General features: G+C 39.1%; 1 protein-coding gene across 3 annotated transcripts in view; it reads left to right on the top strand.

Moving 5' to 3' along the window:
• Positions 1-534: 534 nt before the first annotated feature.
• ELOVL6 (ELOVL fatty acid elongase 6) overlaps positions 535-20022 on the top strand; it is a 101165-nt gene continuing 81677 nt past the window's right edge. The window contains exons 1-2 of one of the 3 annotated variants that reach the window (XM_036227620.1): positions 535-553; positions 1265-1385. In XM_036227620.1, the coding sequence (XP_036083513.1) occupies positions 1297-1385 (89 nt within the window). In that variant the 5' untranslated portion in view covers positions 535-553; positions 1265-1296. Of the gene's footprint in view, positions 554-911; positions 1386-20022 lie in introns of those variants that run through there. The other 2 variants (XM_016140825.2, XM_016140826.2) reach the window with 2 other exon arrangements.

The following is a 20022-nucleotide window of genomic DNA, read 5'->3' on the forward strand; positions in this document are numbered from 1 at the left end:
AAACAGAATTTTCTTCCTGCTCCTAATGTCCACCTAATTTTTAAAGCATAGGTTCCTTGTTATATTTTAAGCTTAAAATTACACCTATAGATTATATTATTAGATGCCTCCATGTCTGATATTTCCTTTTTCCTAACTTGTGGGGAATGAGGGGAGGAATGCACAGTAGAAAATACTTTTTCCTCTGAGAAAATAGGGGTGTATATTGAAACTGGGGCTAAAACATTGCTGTGAGACTGGGGGTTCAGTAGTAGTCAATGTTACATTTAGCCCTTTCTGCAAACAATTCTGGTCCACCTACCAGTACAATAAATAGAGCGAAATTTCTCAGGGACGCAAATAAAGTTTTCGCATTGGACTAGTTAATCCAGTTTTCCTATCTGCTAACTTCCTTCCCCGTGTTTCACTTCATTAACTCTACCACTCCCCGTGCCCAAACCGTCCACCTAACCCATCTCCCTGTTCACTCTCCACTCTCCATCATCCTCCTCCTCGGTATCCCCAGCACGCACGTGGTTGAGGAACTTTATCCGCCACCCGGCTCCAGATTTAAGTGAGTCAACGCCTTAGTTCTGGGGGCGGGGGACCCGGAGGGCACGGCAGGGACAAAGAGGTGGGAAGCGCGTTTTCTTCACGTGCGATCTCAGCGCAAATTTCCTGGAGTTCTTTCAACACTGCTAGCAGATTTCACTGTTTCCCTGCTGCCTAATCGCCAAGCTCGCGGGTCAGCGCGCCTCCTGGCTGCGCCCTGCATGCCCAAACTACATGCAGAGGTTAAGCCGGTGGCCCACGAGGCCGGAATTGGGGCGGTGGCTAAACTCAAGGCCGCTTTCTCTTTCTTTCCCCCACTCCTCGTCCTTTCCCTTATTCCCCTTAGTCACCTCTGCTTAGGCAAAACTAGTCCTCAGGGCTGGAGAGGTCTGGCGCGCTCTCGCTCCCCCTCTCAAAGGGTTAATTATTCCGATCAGTCGAGGGGGAGGAGATTTCCCTGTAGACAAGTAAAAAGGGTGATGGACAAACGTGCGGGCACTAAGACCGCAAGGCATTCATTTCCTCCTACGGTGGAAGCGGACGCCGGGAGGAGGAGAGCCCCAGAGCGCGGAGCTGGGAGCGGAGCGCAGGCAATGCTCAGCCCTAGATGTAGCTGAGAGTCTGGGAGCGACCAACCGCCGCGACCCAGCGGCCAGAGGAAGAACTGGGGGGTGGGTGGGGGAAGCATAGCACTCGAAACCTAGAGGTTTACAGATTATTTTATTTTGTGTAGAAAACACGTAACGACCCCGAAGATCAGCCCCAATGAACATGTCAGTGTTGACTTTACAAGAATATGAATTCGAAAAGCAGTTCAACGAGAATGAAGCCATCCAATGGATGCAGGAAAACTGGTAGGTGATGCTTTCGCGTGATCCTGCGTCCGCGAGCCCTGCGCGTCTTCCCCGTGTGTCCTAATGTCGGTGTTCGCGGTCTGGGCGTGAATAGTGAATAGAGCGGGGGAATCGCGGGCCGCACACACAGCCCGCGGTTGAGCCCCTGGGCTGCCTGAAGCGCATAGGTCTGTGTGTCCCTGTGTGAACCGCGGCTACACATGGATCTTTAACACAGATTGTATAACCTCGAACATACATATACATATATATTTATGTGTGTGTGTGTGTACATAGAATAGATGTTTGCGCGGCAGGGAAGGCGGGAGAGATGCCACAGTTCAGGTTCCCTACCTGTGCTGCCTCCTGGCTTTCATCTAGAGTGGGGTTTTCTTGCTTAGCCTCCTACAGGCAAGCGGAGTGTGCAAGGCAGTGGAGGAGGGCTCCGTCTCCCTCCAGCCCTGTTTAACCCTCTCTCACCCGCCGTCATCGGCTCTCTGGTTCTCGCGCTTTCCCCAGCCCTCGTGTCCTTCCTTTCTCCTTGCCGCTCTCGCGCTTCATTGCCCTCTCTGATCTCCCCAGCCGGATTCCTCCTTTCTTGGAGCCCTTTCCCCACGCGGATCCTTTCCGGTTTCATCAAGAGGCGGGGGCGGGGGAGGGGGGAGGGGACAATGAAAACAAATAAAAATGAATGAACCCAAGCGAGTGGAGCCACGCCATTATTAAGTTTCTGTTTTACGGAAACGCCTTTTGCACCCACTAGTTCTAATTCAGGGGGAGGCTGCTGATTGGAGTAGAGATACAGAAAATCCCCCGAGTCCTCCGAGTCCTTGGGGGCTCTTCCCCGGACAAACTTATAATCAGGGAAAGCATCTTTCTTGTTTACTGTGTTTCCTTCCGCCAGTCCTTTTGAAAATCCTTGTGTGGGAGGCGGTCCTGTGTCACCTTGCAACATTTAACAGAGTAGGTAGGGCGTGCTCATCTCGCTCTTCCTTGTAGACCATGCTGCGGCAGACATTCCCTTCCTCGCATTAAGCCCGGGTCTGGCCATCGATAAAGTGCAAACCCAGCACACTCGCACCAGGGCAGTGCCCAGCGCCTCGATGTTGGGGGAAGGAGACGCGGGCTCGGAGAGACCCAGCCCGCCGCGTGCCCCTAGTCTCACGACCTGCCTTCCCACCCCCATCTCGGGGGTGGGAACCCAGAGAGGCTGGCGCGCCGGGGGGCTGGGGAGGGTTATCGCACTGGGAGGACTGCGGCGGGCCGGAGCCGAGAAGGGGATTAAACTTCCTTCTCTCGGGCCTCCAGGAGTCGCGCCCAGCCTCGGGTGGTTCGGCCAACGTTCTCGCCTCCTCCCACCCGGCGGCAGCGGGGCCGAGCCTGCCCCCGGCGCCGCCCGCGCGCGCTGGAGGGTGCGGGGCGCAGGGTGCCGGAGGGTCCGCGCCGGGCCAGGCCCGGAAGCCAGGAGGGGCCCGCGACCCGCCTGCAAGGCCGGGTGTGTGGCGGGCCCAGGGGGCGCGGGGCTGGGGCCCCTCCTGGGCCCTGGAGGCCGAGATCGCCGGGATAGGAAGGCGGTGGTGGAAGGAGATTGCACACCGCGAGGCTTGATCCCGTGGAAGTCTAGACATTGAAAGCCGAGCCCCTCGGGCCCGCCGCCGGGGACTGTCTCCAGATGCATTTCCTCTTCCCGCGCAGGGGGTGGTGCTGAAGGCGGGGCGGGGGCCCGAGCGGCGCCGCGGCCCGCGCAGGCCCCGGCTCTTCTCTGCCGTCGTGTGTCCTATTCTGCCTCAGAACTCGAATCCATCTTCCTCCACCATTAGCCTGGTGTTCCCTGTATTTTCTAAAGTCGGCGTGTCTCCAGCTTGCTGCACCGTGCTGAACCTGCCTTTCTGGAGCCGGCTTCTCCTCGCGTCGGCTGCCCCCATTCACTGTGGCCAGCCCCGCTTTCCACCACCGCCGCCGAGACTGCCTCTTATTTACTTTTGCCTTTTCTCTGAGGTCACTTTTCTGTGCCTCCTCCAGGTACCATTTCCCGCTGCTTTTCTCAATGCACTCAGCAAGTACACCCTAAGCCAGACAGGGCCTATCCTTCACGGGACTGTAACTGGCAAAAATGTGCCAGATTATTACCTTTTGTCTAGTTCTTCCTACTTCCTTTCTCATTTGTACGTTTCAGGCAATCTTTCCTGGCTTTTTTTTCTGTATACGTAGATATTTACATATGTATTTGTGCTTCCTACCACAGCATCAGCTGTTCAGGGCATAGTTCTTGTCTCATTCCACTCTAGATTATGCAGAGCACCTCAAAGAATGCTTTGTGCATGGAAGATGGAGAAAATACTTGTCCAGTGAGTTAAAATGATGGTGCCGATCTTATGGCCAGCACTACCTGTTAACAAATGAAGTTTAACATATTTGGCCTCTGCCTGCGTTTTGAACACTATGTCCCATGCTAGGATTATCTCCTTTCTGCCCTCCTCTCTTTGTTAACTTTATGTTCTTCTTGGCAAACCAACAAAACCCTGCTGGCTGTTACCCTTTCCTTGCAACTCTTCCTGACCCTGTCTGTCTTGCTTGCTTCTTTTGCTCCAGAGCATGTGTATTCTTTCCAATACCAGAGGTCCCAATTTTATAAACCTCCTTCATGTAACCCCAGGAGACAAAAAGTCTTGAATCAGATGTTTTAAGAAAATGAAGATTTTCTTTTCGGTTCCCTTGTTGAACAGAAGGGAGCTCCACAACAAGGCTTAGACTGTCTTGGTGGCAGGGGAAGTTTAGGAAACCACAAGCTCTTCGCTTTTCCATACTCCTTAAAATGATTTGAAATAGCTTCTGGAGGAAAATACAAGGTGAAGCTTGTGAAGCTTGTACTACGTCTTGAGAAATCGTTTACAGTTGTCCTTAAAAATCTCCTAGACATAGCCTCAAACAACACTTGTTAATTTAGAGAATTATAATTTATCTCTCAAAAATGACACTGTCTTTTAAAGAATTGTGATGACTACCAGGAGTGCTGTTTCTTCAGTATGCTGTCTGCACTACCTAGTATCATTTAAGAGGACCTTAAATAAGTAGTTTATTAAACATCCTATAATCCATATTCATTACCTTATTACATATTAACGTAATGGGGCCCCTCTTTTGGGGTGGTGTATAAACACTAAAGGGTTCAGCTGAGGCAAGTTTATGAAGTTTATTGTTGCTTTAACAAATGATTAACCCTATATTCATTGTTCTAGACGCAGGATAAATACTATAGACTTATTTATTTTTCTAGTGAGTAGTTTCACATATAATAAATTAGAAAAGCAATTGAAATGCAAGGTAAATATACTTCTTTGGAAACTCATCCTTAGCCTCATCTGAAACTACATGTCAAGTGAAAAATATATTGGATATTATTATTATCTGGTGAACGAGAGCTTTTTTACACGAGGTACAGGAAAATGCCTGCTTTTAGCTCAATAGCATTTTTGAGTTCCAATTTTACACTGAAAATCCTTTGTGATTTTACAACACTGAGAAGAGAGGCATTTTGTTCTTTTATGAGATGTCTGGCCTTTACCTGCTATTCTCACTAATAGCTGACTTAATTTATAAAGGCTGCTAGCAAGGGAACAAAATACCTACTGATTGGTAAGGCGACATAAAATTCATTGAATGAGAAGGACAGCTGAGCTCTGCCTTCTCGTTCAGCAGCCTCCCAGGTCTGCTCACAGCAGTGGATGCTAGTTGCTCCAGTTGTAGTTGTCTGGCCAATGATGATTATCTTCTGATGTCGGCTGACATGATGTTCACCAATAGGAAAGCGGGAGGCCTGTGCTGACTGCCGTAACATTATGTTTGTGAGGTGACATCATCACATGGCTTGCTTAGAACCTCATGCAACCCTCCCCCCCCTCACCTCAGGCATCCTCCACACCCAGCCTTTCAATGCTTTGTATGTTTTCCTGACTTATTCCCCTCCCTCCTCCAGTGGTGATGGTTATAAGGGTTTTACTGTTTTTATATTTCATGTTCTGTATTATAGGGTTTATAAGATAGTGTAGGAATTTTTAGAATTAAATACCGTCTGGCTAAGGAACCGTTTTTATCCACTAAATTTGTTTTTAGTAAGGAAAAAAATTAAAAGAAACACCACTTAAAAGAATCGTACATCTACATATTTGTTTCTTTTTATAAAGTTTAGAAAGTAACATGATGAACAATTTCAATACTAAAGAACATAAAAGTATTATAAGCCTATATTAATATTTTACCCAAAATACAGCATCATAATGTCTATCAAACTTTAAAATGCAGGCTGTTGTTTTTCTTGTGACAATTGCTTTGCATTGATCCCTAAAGTCCTCCTTGTGACCTGCTGCATACATTAGTAAGAATGCCTGGAAAATAGTGCAGTCTGTGGTCATGATACAGAAAAGGCCTGAGCCTCATTTAATCAATGACACTGGCAAATACAAGTTTAGTCAGCTGTCTAGGAAAATACTGTGTCCAATTGTACTCATTATGTACTCATTATTTTGGAGAATCACAGCTCATATTAGCCTTAAGCTTGAAAAGTCCAGAGAGTGAAGAACTTAGCCTGTCATTCAGTAAACATCAGAGAGCATCGGGATACTGGCCAACATGCATTAGGTTAAGAATGAGAAGACTGAGAAAATGTATACAAAAGATCGTGTGGGAATTTTGATCTGAAAACTTTCATGCATCTTTAGAAAATTGAAGTATATTTATGCAGTCCTTGGTTTTTTAAGGATTCCCAGGGATAATGCGAATTATTTTATGATTATATTATTCATTTCTATATTTACATTAGTTATAAATAGTATATGATGATAAAATTTTTACGTAAGGCCTTTCTTTAAATTGGGAGTTAACATTCATGGTCTAGGGAAGACTACTTGTTGCTTGTAATGTTAGACGATAATTCTAATGGTGTCAGTGTCACATAGAAATTTAACTCCAAAGTTAGCTCGCTCCAAATCTAAGAGTTGCTTTGCATACTTCCTTTAAAGAAGAATCTTTCAAGTAGTCCAGTGGAAGAGCTGTAAGGGGAATGGAGATTTAGAAATACTTAGGAGAGTATAAATCACTATCATAATCAGTTTTCAACCAACAAAGTAAAATGAAGGTGCGTAGCACTATTCAGCCAATTCAAGAATTCATCTGTGCTCCAGTGATCTGGATATTTTAGACCTAAGTATTTTCTGAGATGAGTTGTCCAAAAATCATCGCGACCCGCTCGCTAAATGTGTGGACATAGGTGAGCTGAGCCCTTTATTAATAGGAACCAGACAACAGTCCACAAATTTGCCTTAGCTCTTTACCTTTATTATCTCCAAATCTATCTGCTCCCATTTACTTTCCATTTATCTCTGTTAAGAGAGCATAGGAATTTACCTGGAATAGTTACCTATATCACACATATTAGTTCTATTGATAACCCTAGGAAATTTGAATGAGAATATACGGCTTTATTGAAATAGTACAACTCATAGCTTTATTCCTTTATCGTATTCTGATTGTGTTTGTATACAGGTAGGTACAAATGTGCAGTGTTGGCATAGTTACCGTGAGAATTTTTTTAAAAACAGCATTCCTAATTCTATTTTAGAAATAGATTAATCTTTTCTTTTTTTTAAAAAAAAAAAAAAAAACTATTGCCCTAGAGTAATAAATGAAATTTGTATTTTTAAGTTTATTGAACAAAAACAATCCCAAAGTACGAGTTAAGTTCAAGATTATGTATTTATCACAATTCATTTCTATATTGAGTACTCATAATTTTTGGTTTTAAGGGTTTTTATCCTACTGTACGTTATTGGAGTGATGAGTACTTTTAGGAAACCTTTTGTTTATGTAGTCATCTACTGTGAACTTTCTGAAATTTAACTTTAAGCTTATTTGCACCAAAAAAAGGACAAGTGAAAAAGTCTGACACTTATCTTTGCTGAGATAAATAAGACATGCTGATTAGAAGCAATTTTACTGGCTACTCATGGTTTCCTAAAACGTTTATTCTATTTTCTTTAGGATGTCATAATTTAGTTTTTTCTTTCTAAAGCTTTTGTAGAAGAGTTTCTAATTGCAATATGATAAGAATTATCATTGTTATAATGTATTTTGGGGTGGGGGAACCCTATGTTTTTAATCAGGTTTATGATCACACATTTTAAGTGAAATAAGTATAACACCATTTCTTTAAAGATAAATTTCAGATATTCTAGTTCAACCTTTAATTTTATTAACACCTGTCATTGAAGTTACTTTTTCTTTTTAAATGATCCTTTGAGTTCTGAGGCTGAATTTTTGAATTGACTATTTGTTAACTCTTAATGGATAATATACAAATCATTCTTTGAAGACAAGAAAAGATGAGTGAAATTCATGTTTATCATTTATCTTTGTTAGGAGAGTACAGGCATTTATCTAAAAACGTATATGTATATATGTGTATATGCTTGCATGTACATATACATACGTGAAAGTGACTTTTTTTAAAAAAATGAAAACTGATACCCCATTAAATACCATTGCTTATCTGTCGTTTGCTCTTCGAAGAGTATCTTGCTGAGCCAAACATATTTCTAAAATTTGCTGCAAAATAAGTCCTAATTTAATTGATGATCTTGTCAATTTTTTTTGAACTAGTTAAATAATATGACTTAATGTCTTTTAAAATTGATCATTTAATACTTTAGATTTATGCCAATTATTAATTTAAAAAATCTTCAGCATCGTTAATCATAGCTGAAACCCTCAAGTTTCCTGTGTTAGGCCCAGTTGCTTAGCTCCATAGAAGTGGTGTTAAAATGTAAAAGTTTTTAAGATGCGAGGCTCACTCTGACTGAGATGATAGATTTTTTCAGGTAAAGTGAGTTCCGTGGAATTGAATGTTTTGAAGTTGAAAATTTCATGATCTTGTTTTAGGAGGCTCAGAGGTGGGGGCGGGGGCGTGGAGGCCTGATGAAAGGTTAATTCCTAAAACTTTTTTTTTTTAATATGTGAGACTTTTATTAAAGTCCATTGGCACCTTAAGGATTTAAAAGCTGGACTATCAGTGGCTATCCTTACAATAAAAGGGTAGGAAGCTCAATAAAAGGTACTCTAATATCAGATTCTATAGTTTCTTCCCACTTTTATGACTTTTTGTCATAGACTTAAAGATCTTAATATGGTAGGTTTTGTTTTTTCTGGAGTAATGATACTAATAATTGATACTTACATAGTTATTTAGCGATTGTAGGCATTCTTTTAAAATGTTTTACATATGTTAGCTGTTAAATACTCCCAACCACTCTGATGCATTATTTTTTCAAATTTCATACAACAGGAAATGAGCAGTGTGGATAAACAAGCTGGGATTTCCACGTAAGGATAATTGGTCGCCTGGGTCCCAATCATCCTTTATTTGAATACATATTCAGTTAATAAAACAATGCACTTGAAAACTTGGCAGCACTATGAACATGCCAAGTGCCTTACATGTTTATATTTGGAGTAATCTCACAAGTGTCTGTTTTTTAGTTTCTCACCAAGTGGATCCTGAACACTTAAGGCCAGAACAACTACAAAAACACCTATTAACATTTATAATGAACATTAAACTGTATGGATAAATACTTTAATCATTAAGTAATTATTTTCTGAATATTATTTGTTCAGTATCTATCAACATTTTTATAACTGGGGAAAGCCATGCCACCTTTATTGATGCGCCTATCATAAAAGACTCGTTTCATTTCAGACAAACCATGACACCCAGACTTGGGACATTTCTTATAAAATATGCTTCTGTCTGCTTTTCCAAACTGTTAGCTTCATATACTCGGCTTGGTTTTAGACTCTGGGACTTTGTTTGCACCTGGTGCTGCCTGCAGCAGGCCTTCTGCCAGGCAGGTTTTAGTAGCCACTGGCAAAAAGAGCCGGCAGTAGCTGACAGGAAAAAAAATGTGTGGGTTGGGGACGTCCCTGTTCTTAGAAGTAAGCTTCCACAATGTGAAGAATTAAAGAGTACTTTTGTTTTTGTTTTAATTAGTTTTAATTTTTCTCCTCATTAAAAGTAAAAAATATCTTACAGGAAAAAGAAATGAAAACATTAAAAAACTATAAAGGTACAGTCAGCTAGCATGACTACTAGCTGCAAATAATTTCTCTAGAATGATTTCTGTGGCCTCTACTACACTAACTTCCATATTCAGAGCAGAGCAGATCTAGCAACTAGTGTAGTATATGAAATACACGATTTTCCATCTCCATCTAAACTAAGAAATACCTGTACTTTCGACTTATGCTTGTTGAGGTCAACAGCCACAGAGAGGAAGGAAGGAGAAAAGGGCTCCTGCTCATTGTGGGGAGGGAGGTGTTAGTCTCTTTGACATCCTGCTAATTTTTAGTCTCTTATTTGCATTGATTTTTCATTGTTTTTACAGGTGTAGTGATGAATATTCACTGTGGTGTTATAGTGTAGTAATTAAGCTCATGCACTGTGGAGTTTGTGTGGCAATGTTCAAGCCACAGTTCTACCACATAGCTATATGACCTTGCTCACAGGTCAGTTAGTGCCTGTCTGCTTCAGTTCCCTCGTCTCTAAGTTGAGAGCTGATGATAATAGTATTGGAGACGGTGATAATGACAATGATGTTGATGGAATCTACCATAGCAGATCGTGAGGTTTAAACGATTGATTATGTATTAAGCCCTTTAAACAGTGCACAGCACATACTTTTTTTAATACCTTTTTTGTTGTCTGCACCTTAGACTCTGGCATCAAGAGGGAAGAGGGAGACTATAGAATCAAATTCCTGAGGTAACCCCAAATGACCTTGCAATGGATCCTCCAAATAAAACATAAAGAGCCCCATTACTTAGGAACCACTACCACAGTGTAGGCACTTACAGGGAAAAAAAGAAAATGTATAGCATGGATTCCACTTGCTGGAAACCTATAATCTACTTTGAAAGATCCTGGCAAAAGAAAACATTGTCCCCTCCTCCCCTCTGTCCTTGGAATGTCCATCTTGCCCACTATTCCCGTCTTAGCAGCCACTTCAAGGATGCCTTGAGAGAGCACTCTGGACAGTATATATGGCTGAACTACATTAAGTCCTCTGTGAAACACTTAAGACTCTGGTGGTGGGTGTGGAGATCTACTTGTCATGCAGCACCCAAGACAAGGCCCGTATGTAAGTTCTCTTGCTTATTAAACTGCTTATTAGGTTCTCCATCCAAGTCTGATTAAGTTGGCAGCTTCCCCCCCCCCCCCCCGCCGCCTCTTTGTGACAGGACATGAGTGATTGGAGGTGTTTTGTAACTAGCATCCAAGCAGTAGCACTTAAGTCATAGGTGGGCTGTCTCACTTGCTGGGCCTCTGTCAACTGTGGGTTATCCTCTTTTCAGGCCTAGTATTGTGGGTACTTGGAGTTTGTGATACTAACAATAGCAGTTTTGACTTGGAGAATGACCCTAAAGATCCAGGAAATGAGGCAATTTTTTGTTTTGGTTTGCTGAGGTCAAATTTGGGAAGCATTTATTTGTGAACAGTTAACATTGTGCTTCCTCTAGTTGCCTGGTAGGTAGGAATGCTCACAAAGACATGGAAACTTTATGCTCAACTCTTGGTACCGACTATGAAAGTAAGAAAAGATTAAGAAGGTGTCAAAAAACATGGGCTTAATCAGAAAAAATAGATGGCTTATAGAATTTTCTAGGTTTAAACAGATGACTTTAAGGAGTGTTCTTCAAACTTTTTTGCTCATACCCTCCTAAAAAACGTTTGAAAAACTATGTACTACCTTACACATTTAAAATTTTTCATAAGTTGAAATACATTAATTTTCAGTAAGGATAGAATAAATAAATAAGGTGAGGACTGGCTAATTACAATACATATTTCATGACATGATGATAATACAGGTTTATCTACTTTATTTAATAATGCACAGTGAATCTGAAGTCACAAAACATTTTTATCCATGGGTTTATTTGGTGTCTCCAAAAACATCCCACATTCCACTGATGCATTTAAAAGAATCGGTGTCACTAATCTATATTGCGTCTAGTTGTTCTGAATTAAGAACACCCAAATATTCAGAATGTAGAAGGTCTAATAAGAAAAAAATGAAGATTACCATTCTGTCTTAATATCACTGTTCATTTGTACTTTATTTGGAGCTAGAAGGAGAGAGAGGGATGGGTAGGCCGTCAAGTTTCTTAAACTATGTTTTCTTGACTGCAGAGAAGGTTATAGATGATAGCATTTCTGAGTGCTGTCACTCGGACTACTCTCCTCCTTAGATAAAGCATTCTTGACTTGGTCATCTGTTGGCAGAACCCGAGCACTTCCTTAAGAGGCTTCTTTCTGCCCATTCCACTTGGGGTAGTTATGATTGTTTGAAGACTGTTCTCCATATTGACCTGAAGGTTGTATCCCTCCATCAGTCCTTTTTAAATTCCAGTTTTGACTCTACCTGTATTTTATTCCCACTTCTGCATAACCGTCTTGTATGCATTTGAAAATGTATTCCTTTTTTTTTTCTTTGCAGCAGAAAAGAATCATTTTATTGGAAGGGAGAGTAAAGTAACAGTACACTTCTAGATGTGAAAGCGGGCCCAAGCAAGAGAAGGGTGGCTCATGAGCAAAAAAAAAAAAAAAAAAAGGATATTATAGCCTCCCTCTGCTTTTTTTCCTAAGCCATTTCTCAAATATCATTGGAATACAGCCCACTAGCAATCCACATGGATACTTCTGAAAACTAAAAAAGTAGGACTCCCACACCTTTAGTTTGAACAAATAAATATTACCTACCAGGAAAATACCAAGAAATTTATTAAAGCTTACTAAAATGTAGCATATGTAGATTTAGATGAATATGTCTGTGTTAGGACATAACGCTGGCAGGTGGAGTTCTAATTTAGTATTCTGCTAAAAGGTCTGCCACATGGTGCCCCGGAACATTACAAAGCGTATTGTACATGACATTCCAGAAATTTTAAGGACTCTCTGTCATCAGGGAACCACCAGGGTTGTCTTTGGTTGTAGCTGGTTTTCGGTGATTGTTCCTACATTCACTGAGTGTTTCGAGCCTGTATTTTATGATTTCTGATATTTTGTGATTGCACCACTTCGATTAGTACTTGGTTTTCCATTTCTTTGTAATTATCGAGTTCTCTTGGAGTAAAAAAGTTTGAGAACTATACTCCATCTCCTGGATCCTTAACCAGATGTTTGACCCAGACTCATCTGGAGAGTTTCTTTCTCCCAGAATGTACATCCATACACACAGGGTTTGTCTCAGAAACTCAGAATTGGCAGATCTATGGGGGGCCCAGGTACTGTAAAAATCTTCCCAAGTGATTCTTCTACTTACCCTAGGAGAAGCATTGTATCTGTTGATGTCAATTCCATCCCATGTCCTTTTGGGTCTGTCTTCTCAAAACACTGATTTCACAAACTGAATTCCTCTGCTCTCTGTCTCTTGTCATCTGGCCAACACACACCTCTCCTTCTTTAGCTCTAAATCACAAGTCCTGTGTGGTCTGGCTCTTAAATTCCATTTCTGTCTATTCATTCCTATTGCGATTGGCCTCCTTTGGGCCCCCACCACTGGTTTTTGTCACCTCATTTTTCTACCTCCATTCTCTTCCTGGGCTTTCAGTATTAGTCACTGACTGATCTGATCATGTCACTCTGGTGGTAAAAACCTTCAATGGTTTCCCATTGTCTACCTATTGTCTACAGGACAAATCCAAATTCTTTTGATTAGTTTGAAAGGCCAGTCAAAATCTGGCTCCAAAATACCTTCTTAGTGTTACCTCTTGAAAGCTTTCATCCCATGCCAGCCTATTCAAATGCAGATTCCAAATATTTTCTCCTTCCCACCCATCAAGATCCATTGTGCCCTCCTTTGTGCCTTCTTTTGTGCTTTACTGGCACTTGACTCAAATAGATTCATATTTTCTCTTCTAGTTTTCCAGTCAGTGCCTATTGCAGAATTTGGCTTATAGTTGCACATTTTCTTGTTTGCGTGTACAGTGTGTTGAATAGATGAATGACATATGCATGGATACACAGGCTATTCATTCACTTTCAAATGTGGTTTATTATCCAGTGTATTTTTATATTATCCCTAAGTGGATCAAGGGAGACTGTTCAGTTCCTTGTTGAAACAATAATAAGAATGCTTATTTTACTCTCTTCACCTAATTCTATTATTTTTTTATTAAGAGTAAAAGGTATTGATTTAGCATGACTAATTCTTAGTCAGACTTCCGTAAAGTGGAGGAAAGGTAGATTGCATGCACAAGAGGAAAAAAACAGGAAGAAAATAATACCAAAAAGGTAAAAAGTAGTTGTCTAAAGGTGGTAAAATGATGGTTATTATTCCATAACGTACTTAATATTTTTATAATAAAACATAAGTTTCATTTTACAATGGTATGTTATCTGGTATCAAGTAACAGACACTTCAAAAAAGTGCATTTTTAAAATAAATATGAAAATAAGCAATACAGTTAAACATCAGGTAGTTTGTGACACCACTAAACTACACATTGCTACTCCAAGTTAATGTTTTCTTAGATTAAGGTAGAGATAAGTCATAGTGTTGATGTCACAAAAAATTTCTGTCTCTTTCTCAGCTCATAAATTATATAGTTTGATTATTTTTTAGTAGGAAAAATTTATAGTTCTTTGAAGGAGGGGAATAAAACATTAATTTGACTTTAACATTACAACTTTTCTGCATGAGCTTCAGGAATGCATATAAGAGGGCAAAGGTTCCCCAAGGACAGTAGTCACCTACTCTAATAGAAATAAAAGATTGAACATAAACCTGTCCCTAGAGAGAGAAAGATGAATAGGATAATTGGCTCAGGGCCCTAGTGGCACCTGGAAACAGATGCTGCACTCATCCCTGGAATACTTCATTACCAAATATGATCCCATGCTGCAGAATGCCTGAGACATTGTCTGAGTTAGAGGAGCCAGAGGGTTTTGTTATTCTTTGAAATGAAGGTTCCAGGGGGCCTGTATAGTCCAGAGGCCAATCTGTGTGGATCCTGCGGACCTGGTGTGTCTGATCTGGTAAGAAGTCTCAGGGATCTGGTTGGGGTCAGTGTGACGAGGGCCTTTTCACAGGACTGCTTTGTATAGCTAGTCTTATCTGTCCTGGGCATTACTTTGGACTCTTGCTTCTTCTGGACTAACTGTTAGAAGAGACAGAGATAGAGGATTGCCATTGAGTACACCAAGGCAGTGTTTTGTTTTGTTAATAGTGTTTTGCGGTTCTTACCTTACCTGTTTCCAGGGAAGCTTGTCATTCATCGCCTTCCTTTCCTCAGTTGTCTCAGCCGTCAAACAAAAGGGCACAGGAGAGAGAAAGGGAGGTTGGAGGAAGTAGTTACAAATCATACGGGTACAATTTTTTTCGATATCTCTAAACGAATCAGTGTGATGATCTTTTGGCTCTATCCTTCCTGTAGGTTGAGAAAAAGTTCTGCCCTTAGCCACAGACAACTTTAGTACTTTTTTTGGATGCTAGAAAACAAATGATAGGTTAGAAATACCCTAGAGGAGCAAAAAAGAAAATACTAAATACTAAGGAAAATATTGCACATTTAATAAGTTTTAAGTCTATTAGGCTTGATTTTTCTGTCTTAAAAATATTTTTTCAAAAGACAATTTTTCTTAAAGGAAATTTAGAGTTAAATCTGCTAAGCATTTGTGAATTTCTTCTGTAACATCACAAGTAAAGATAGATCTAGCTCCTTCCAGGCAATATTCTTTAAGTGAAGCTTTTTCCTATTGTAGAAATTAATTTTTTTTAAATTTTGAAAACTACTCCAATAATAAAGTATAAGAAGTTATACGTAGTTTTATATTTGACCTATTTCTATCAGTCTGATCCCATAATTACAAATAGCTAAGCATAAAATGTTCTGACTAGCACAATCTCTGTAGGTGCAGTTCTTTCAGTGGAAAGTATGGGCTCTATAATGGTACTTGGCTTTTTATAACATTAAAACAAGAATTTTTACATTATAAACTTGTAAACTTTTAAACATTCAAATTTTTATATGTGTTATAAATGCTGAGCAAATATTTATATTTAATTTATTTGAAATAGGTTTCAGTTTTAATGCTTTATAGTATAAATATTGTAATTTAAAAATAAAATTTTATTAATTATTGTTTTTTTTTTAAATTGAGAAAATGTTTATACTAATATCTTTAGTTCTGCTGTGACAGTTAAAAGTGGTCAACACACAGTAACTGCTGTCTCGGCTCTGATTGTGAGTGTTATTTCATGTGGATAATTCAGGCAAACCAGAGTTGCTTTTTCGGACTTGCATTAAGTTGATGAAATAACACAATGGAAAACTGAATAAAACAAACTGGGGAAAAAAAAGACTCCATCATGTTTTTGAGAATTATGTCATGGTTAAGGAGTACAAAGCTTGGCCTCAGAGATCTATGAGTTCATCATCTGACTAAACTTTTTATGGAGAATATTTCTTCCCCGCAAAGCGTTTGCTGCTCAGAGGCTCCTTTTTCCCAGCAGTGCTGGAGAAACAAAGTATAGGGATTCTGAAGCTGGTGAATTATGCTTATCCTGCCTTCTCACGGAAAATAACAAAAATTGGTGCAACTGGATGCCCCCTTCAGGATTAAATTTTACTTAGAGGGAAAAAGACTATAGAGGCTCTTTTTTTTGTGTATAGTTTATCATATCTAGAGGTACTATAATAGATTTAAAATGTTTTCCATAGGTAGTTGTGTATAACAGCCCTAAAAGTCTTGTCTATATGCAAAGTCTAGGACATTTGGAATGTAGTCATTTTCTGAAGTATCTCTATAAGTTATGTTTTCATTAATCTTGCCATCAATAGTTTGCTAGTTGTCATCAGTAGTTAGCTTAAATTCTTTTTTTCATGTGAAAATGAAAAGCCATATTCTTGTTTTCTTGTGAGTTCATCTGAGCTTAAAGATCTAATATTTATCTACCTCATTTTCTGAAATTTATGTATACATTTTGTTTCGTCAATTTTAGGCACTTAGAGGCCTAGAATTATGGAGATAAATATATAAGATTTTACTTAATGTAGCGAAGTATTACAATTCATTTTGATAAAGCAAAGACATTTTATGTCACGGAAACATTTTTAGAAGGAATTAACTTGTATCAGTTGTAGTTTCTGATTTCAATGGATAAGCCTGGGGCAAGTGACTTTAAATAATATATTGTAGAACATTTAAGAAACATAAATAAACAAAAATAGAAAATAAGTGTCACCATGATTAACACTAACATTTCAGTGCAAATCCTTTTAAAATTCTCTCTTTCCATCTATCCATCTCTGTTTTTCTTTGTAACAAAAATATGATCATAGGGTTCATACCATATTTTTCAGTAATCTGACTTTTCAAAAAATATAGATGGGGCATTTTTCCATGTTGTTACTTTCACCAAATTGTAAATGGGGGAATTGTTTCTTTAATGTTCCAGCTGACCTGTGAAAAGTCTGGGGAGATTCATATCACTCTTTTCAATCAGCCTATTAGTTTCTATCTTTCTTAGAAGGAAAAAGAAAACTGGTAGCTTTGAAAGAGCAAAAGAATACACTGAATGATGGTATTAAGATGGTTTCCGGTTTGACCGGTGGAATAAAAATGCAATAAATTTCAGGTTATTTTCTTCATAGATTAAACCCTCTGTGGGTAATACTCATCCGTTTGCTGTGCAGAATATACCCATCATTCAAGGAACTATGTTGAGGTGCTTTCAACTGCAAATAGCAAATATACTTAAACATATTATTTCATATAATGATAAGTCTGGTTGGAAACCTCCTTAGTTGTTCAGTGGTTTAATAACATCATCGGTGATCCAGGTTCTATCTGAGTTTTTGTCTTGCCATCCTTAATACTGTTAGCAGTATTTTCTTCATGGTCACAAGAAAGCTGCTTTATCACCAATTTAAATTGAAAAGCATTTATTTTACTTCATATGCCTAAGCAAATAACTTGACAATAAAAGATTTTGTCTGTCTTGTTCCCCTGGGTATGCCCTGCTGTGTTAGCACATAGTAGGTACCCCATAGAGGTTTGTAGACTAACAAATAAAGGAAAATAATGCTTAATAAAATGTCCAATATTTCAGTACTACCATCATTCTGGCACGTACATTATTGTTTCAGTTTTACCAATAAAGGAAAGGAAAAAAATGTGCAAATCGCAAAGTTAAGTCTAGAAGTGATTAGAATAATAAAGCAACAGTGCAAAAGTGAGTTGAGTGTTAGAACTGAGGCTAAGATTTTGTGAGTCGTGACTATTTGTTTAACTTAACGTCTTACCCAACTTCTTGGTCGCTAACTGGAGAATTGTTACTACATTTTCTCCTGGTTCTTGAAGGGATAGTGCCCCTGGAATACAGAAAAATGTTAATGAGAGTGGAGTTTTTCTTCCTCAGAGCCGTGTTCCTATTTCAGTAAACAGACCATAATTAGAGGAAATTTATATGTTGATCTCATAGATGGCACAATGTAAATTACATCGTGATTGGTTTAAAATTTTTGTGGTATTCAAAATGAGGTTAATTAAATTATGGACCACCCATACAACTACATCTATTTCGGTGAAGATGGATGTATATGTACTGACATGGAAAGATGCACCCTTCTATAACACAAAGTAAATTTAGAATATATTCTGTGATTGGGTTTTCCTAAGTAATACATATGTTACTAAATGCACCCAATCATAAATACCTGTAAGAAAATAATGTAATGATTTTCACAAACTATGTATTAAAGCATAATTAACTCACTTGGCAAACTTGGTTTTCAATGTGCTCCATCCATGAACTTTGGTTTACCTTTGTGTTTATATATAAAGTAACTGAATATTCATTCAATTACTATTTAAATGTATTTGTTTAAACCTTTCTGTTCCTAGAAAAGGATTTGCAATTAGATGTCAAAATATAAAGCTCTCATCTCTAGTTCACTTCTCACATTCAGGAATATATATTTGCTACATCTTTTCCCTTTAAAAATTTATTTTAACAGTGAAACGAGGTGCCCTTTAGGCTAATTCAACACATATAACTCCATCAAGGTATTTTTATATTCTCCATAGCAGATGTATAATTCTTCAAGGTGACTGGTACTCAGGAAATGTTTATTGAATTACTGTTGGTTTTCTTCTTAAAGGAAGATAAATTATCTTTAAGAACTATTTTATAGATTATGTTGGCACTATCCTTTCTCCTATCCCAAATACTGTGTAATATTATTTGGCATCTGCTGAAGGTAGAAGAACCAGGTACTTGTGCTTCCCATTGCATATACCGAATTATTTTCCCATTATGCTTCCCTTAGTAATAACATGAGGAGGGAACAAGTGAAGTATATTAAGTGCCTCTCATGTGCTTAAAATGTGTTACTTATTTACTTCTGAGAGTAATGCTGCAGGGCCAGTATTACCTTCATCGTGTAGATGAGGAAGCTAAGGCTCCATCACAGAATTAGTAGCTGTCAGAAGGGTAGGGTTTGGACTCAGAGCTCTCTTTCTGAGAAGCCCTTGTCTTTTCTTCCATCACAGTTTAGGCCTTACGGCAGCCAAATCGTATTTCTGCTCCCAGTTAGTTACAATTAGGAGATGGGCTTCGTAGCTGGAGAGAGATCTGGCCTATGGTTCTCTCTCTCGGCCGTCGCTCCGCTGCTGCAATTTCCGTGCAGTACAAGCCATCTCCACCCGGCAGTGACAGCACGAGGCAGAAGTTGGCAGCGAAGAAGTGATTCAGACAGTGTTTGGGTATGATGACAGAGAGAGCTTAAAAAATAACTGGAGGGAAGGAAATCAGATGTTAAATTTTACATTAACAAGTTAATATTGATGACACAATGCCTGGTACTTTGTATATTTCCTTAACTTTCCTAAATAAAAAAGGAATTGATATTTTTAATAGACAAAGTATGTGCCTTGGTATAAAATTGTGGTTTGAAAAAAAAAAAAACATTTCTGTTTCACTGCAAATGAGGTAAAGAATGCTGTTAGGTCAGTGGAGAGACAGCTAAGCCCTGTAAAGCTGCTTACTTTGCACTAAGAAACTACAAAGTAAGAAACAGCCCATTATTCCATCCCTAGAGTTATTTCAGGAATGGCACTGGAAAGTTCAGTAGATCCCATTTTAAACAAAGGTCTGTTTGCTTTGTTTAGATCTGTAAAACCATTCTAAGATTATGGTACTTTTCAATTCCATATTTACATGGAAGCCTAAGGGTTAAAAGTTACAATTTTTAAGACACCAAAAATGAAACTGTCTGTTTGAAAAATGAGCTTTAGATGGAAGATAAAATATCTCAACAGTTTATATTGAAAGAGCATTATTTTCTTTACATGGCGCTTTCATCTGACCACCCTTGTGGATTTAATATCAACAAACGAATTTCTTAAAAATTATCACACTTATAGAGGATAGTTCTCATCTGTGGGATTTATCACACTGTCCAATAACTATCTATTGAATTATCCCACTATCTATTAAGGTTTAAAGCATTCAAGAGAGATAGGTAGATTATAAATGCTGTCATTCTATTTTAATGATAAACATTTTGTGTAAGAAGCAAGTGATAGATGTCTCAGAAGTGACAC

The sequence above is a fragment of the Rousettus aegyptiacus genome, unplaced genomic scaffold (assembly GCF_014176215.1).
Source record: "Rousettus aegyptiacus isolate mRouAeg1 unplaced genomic scaffold, mRouAeg1.p scaffold_m13_p_10, whole genome shotgun sequence".
Taxonomy (NCBI): domain Eukaryota; kingdom Metazoa; phylum Chordata; class Mammalia; order Chiroptera; family Pteropodidae; genus Rousettus; species Rousettus aegyptiacus.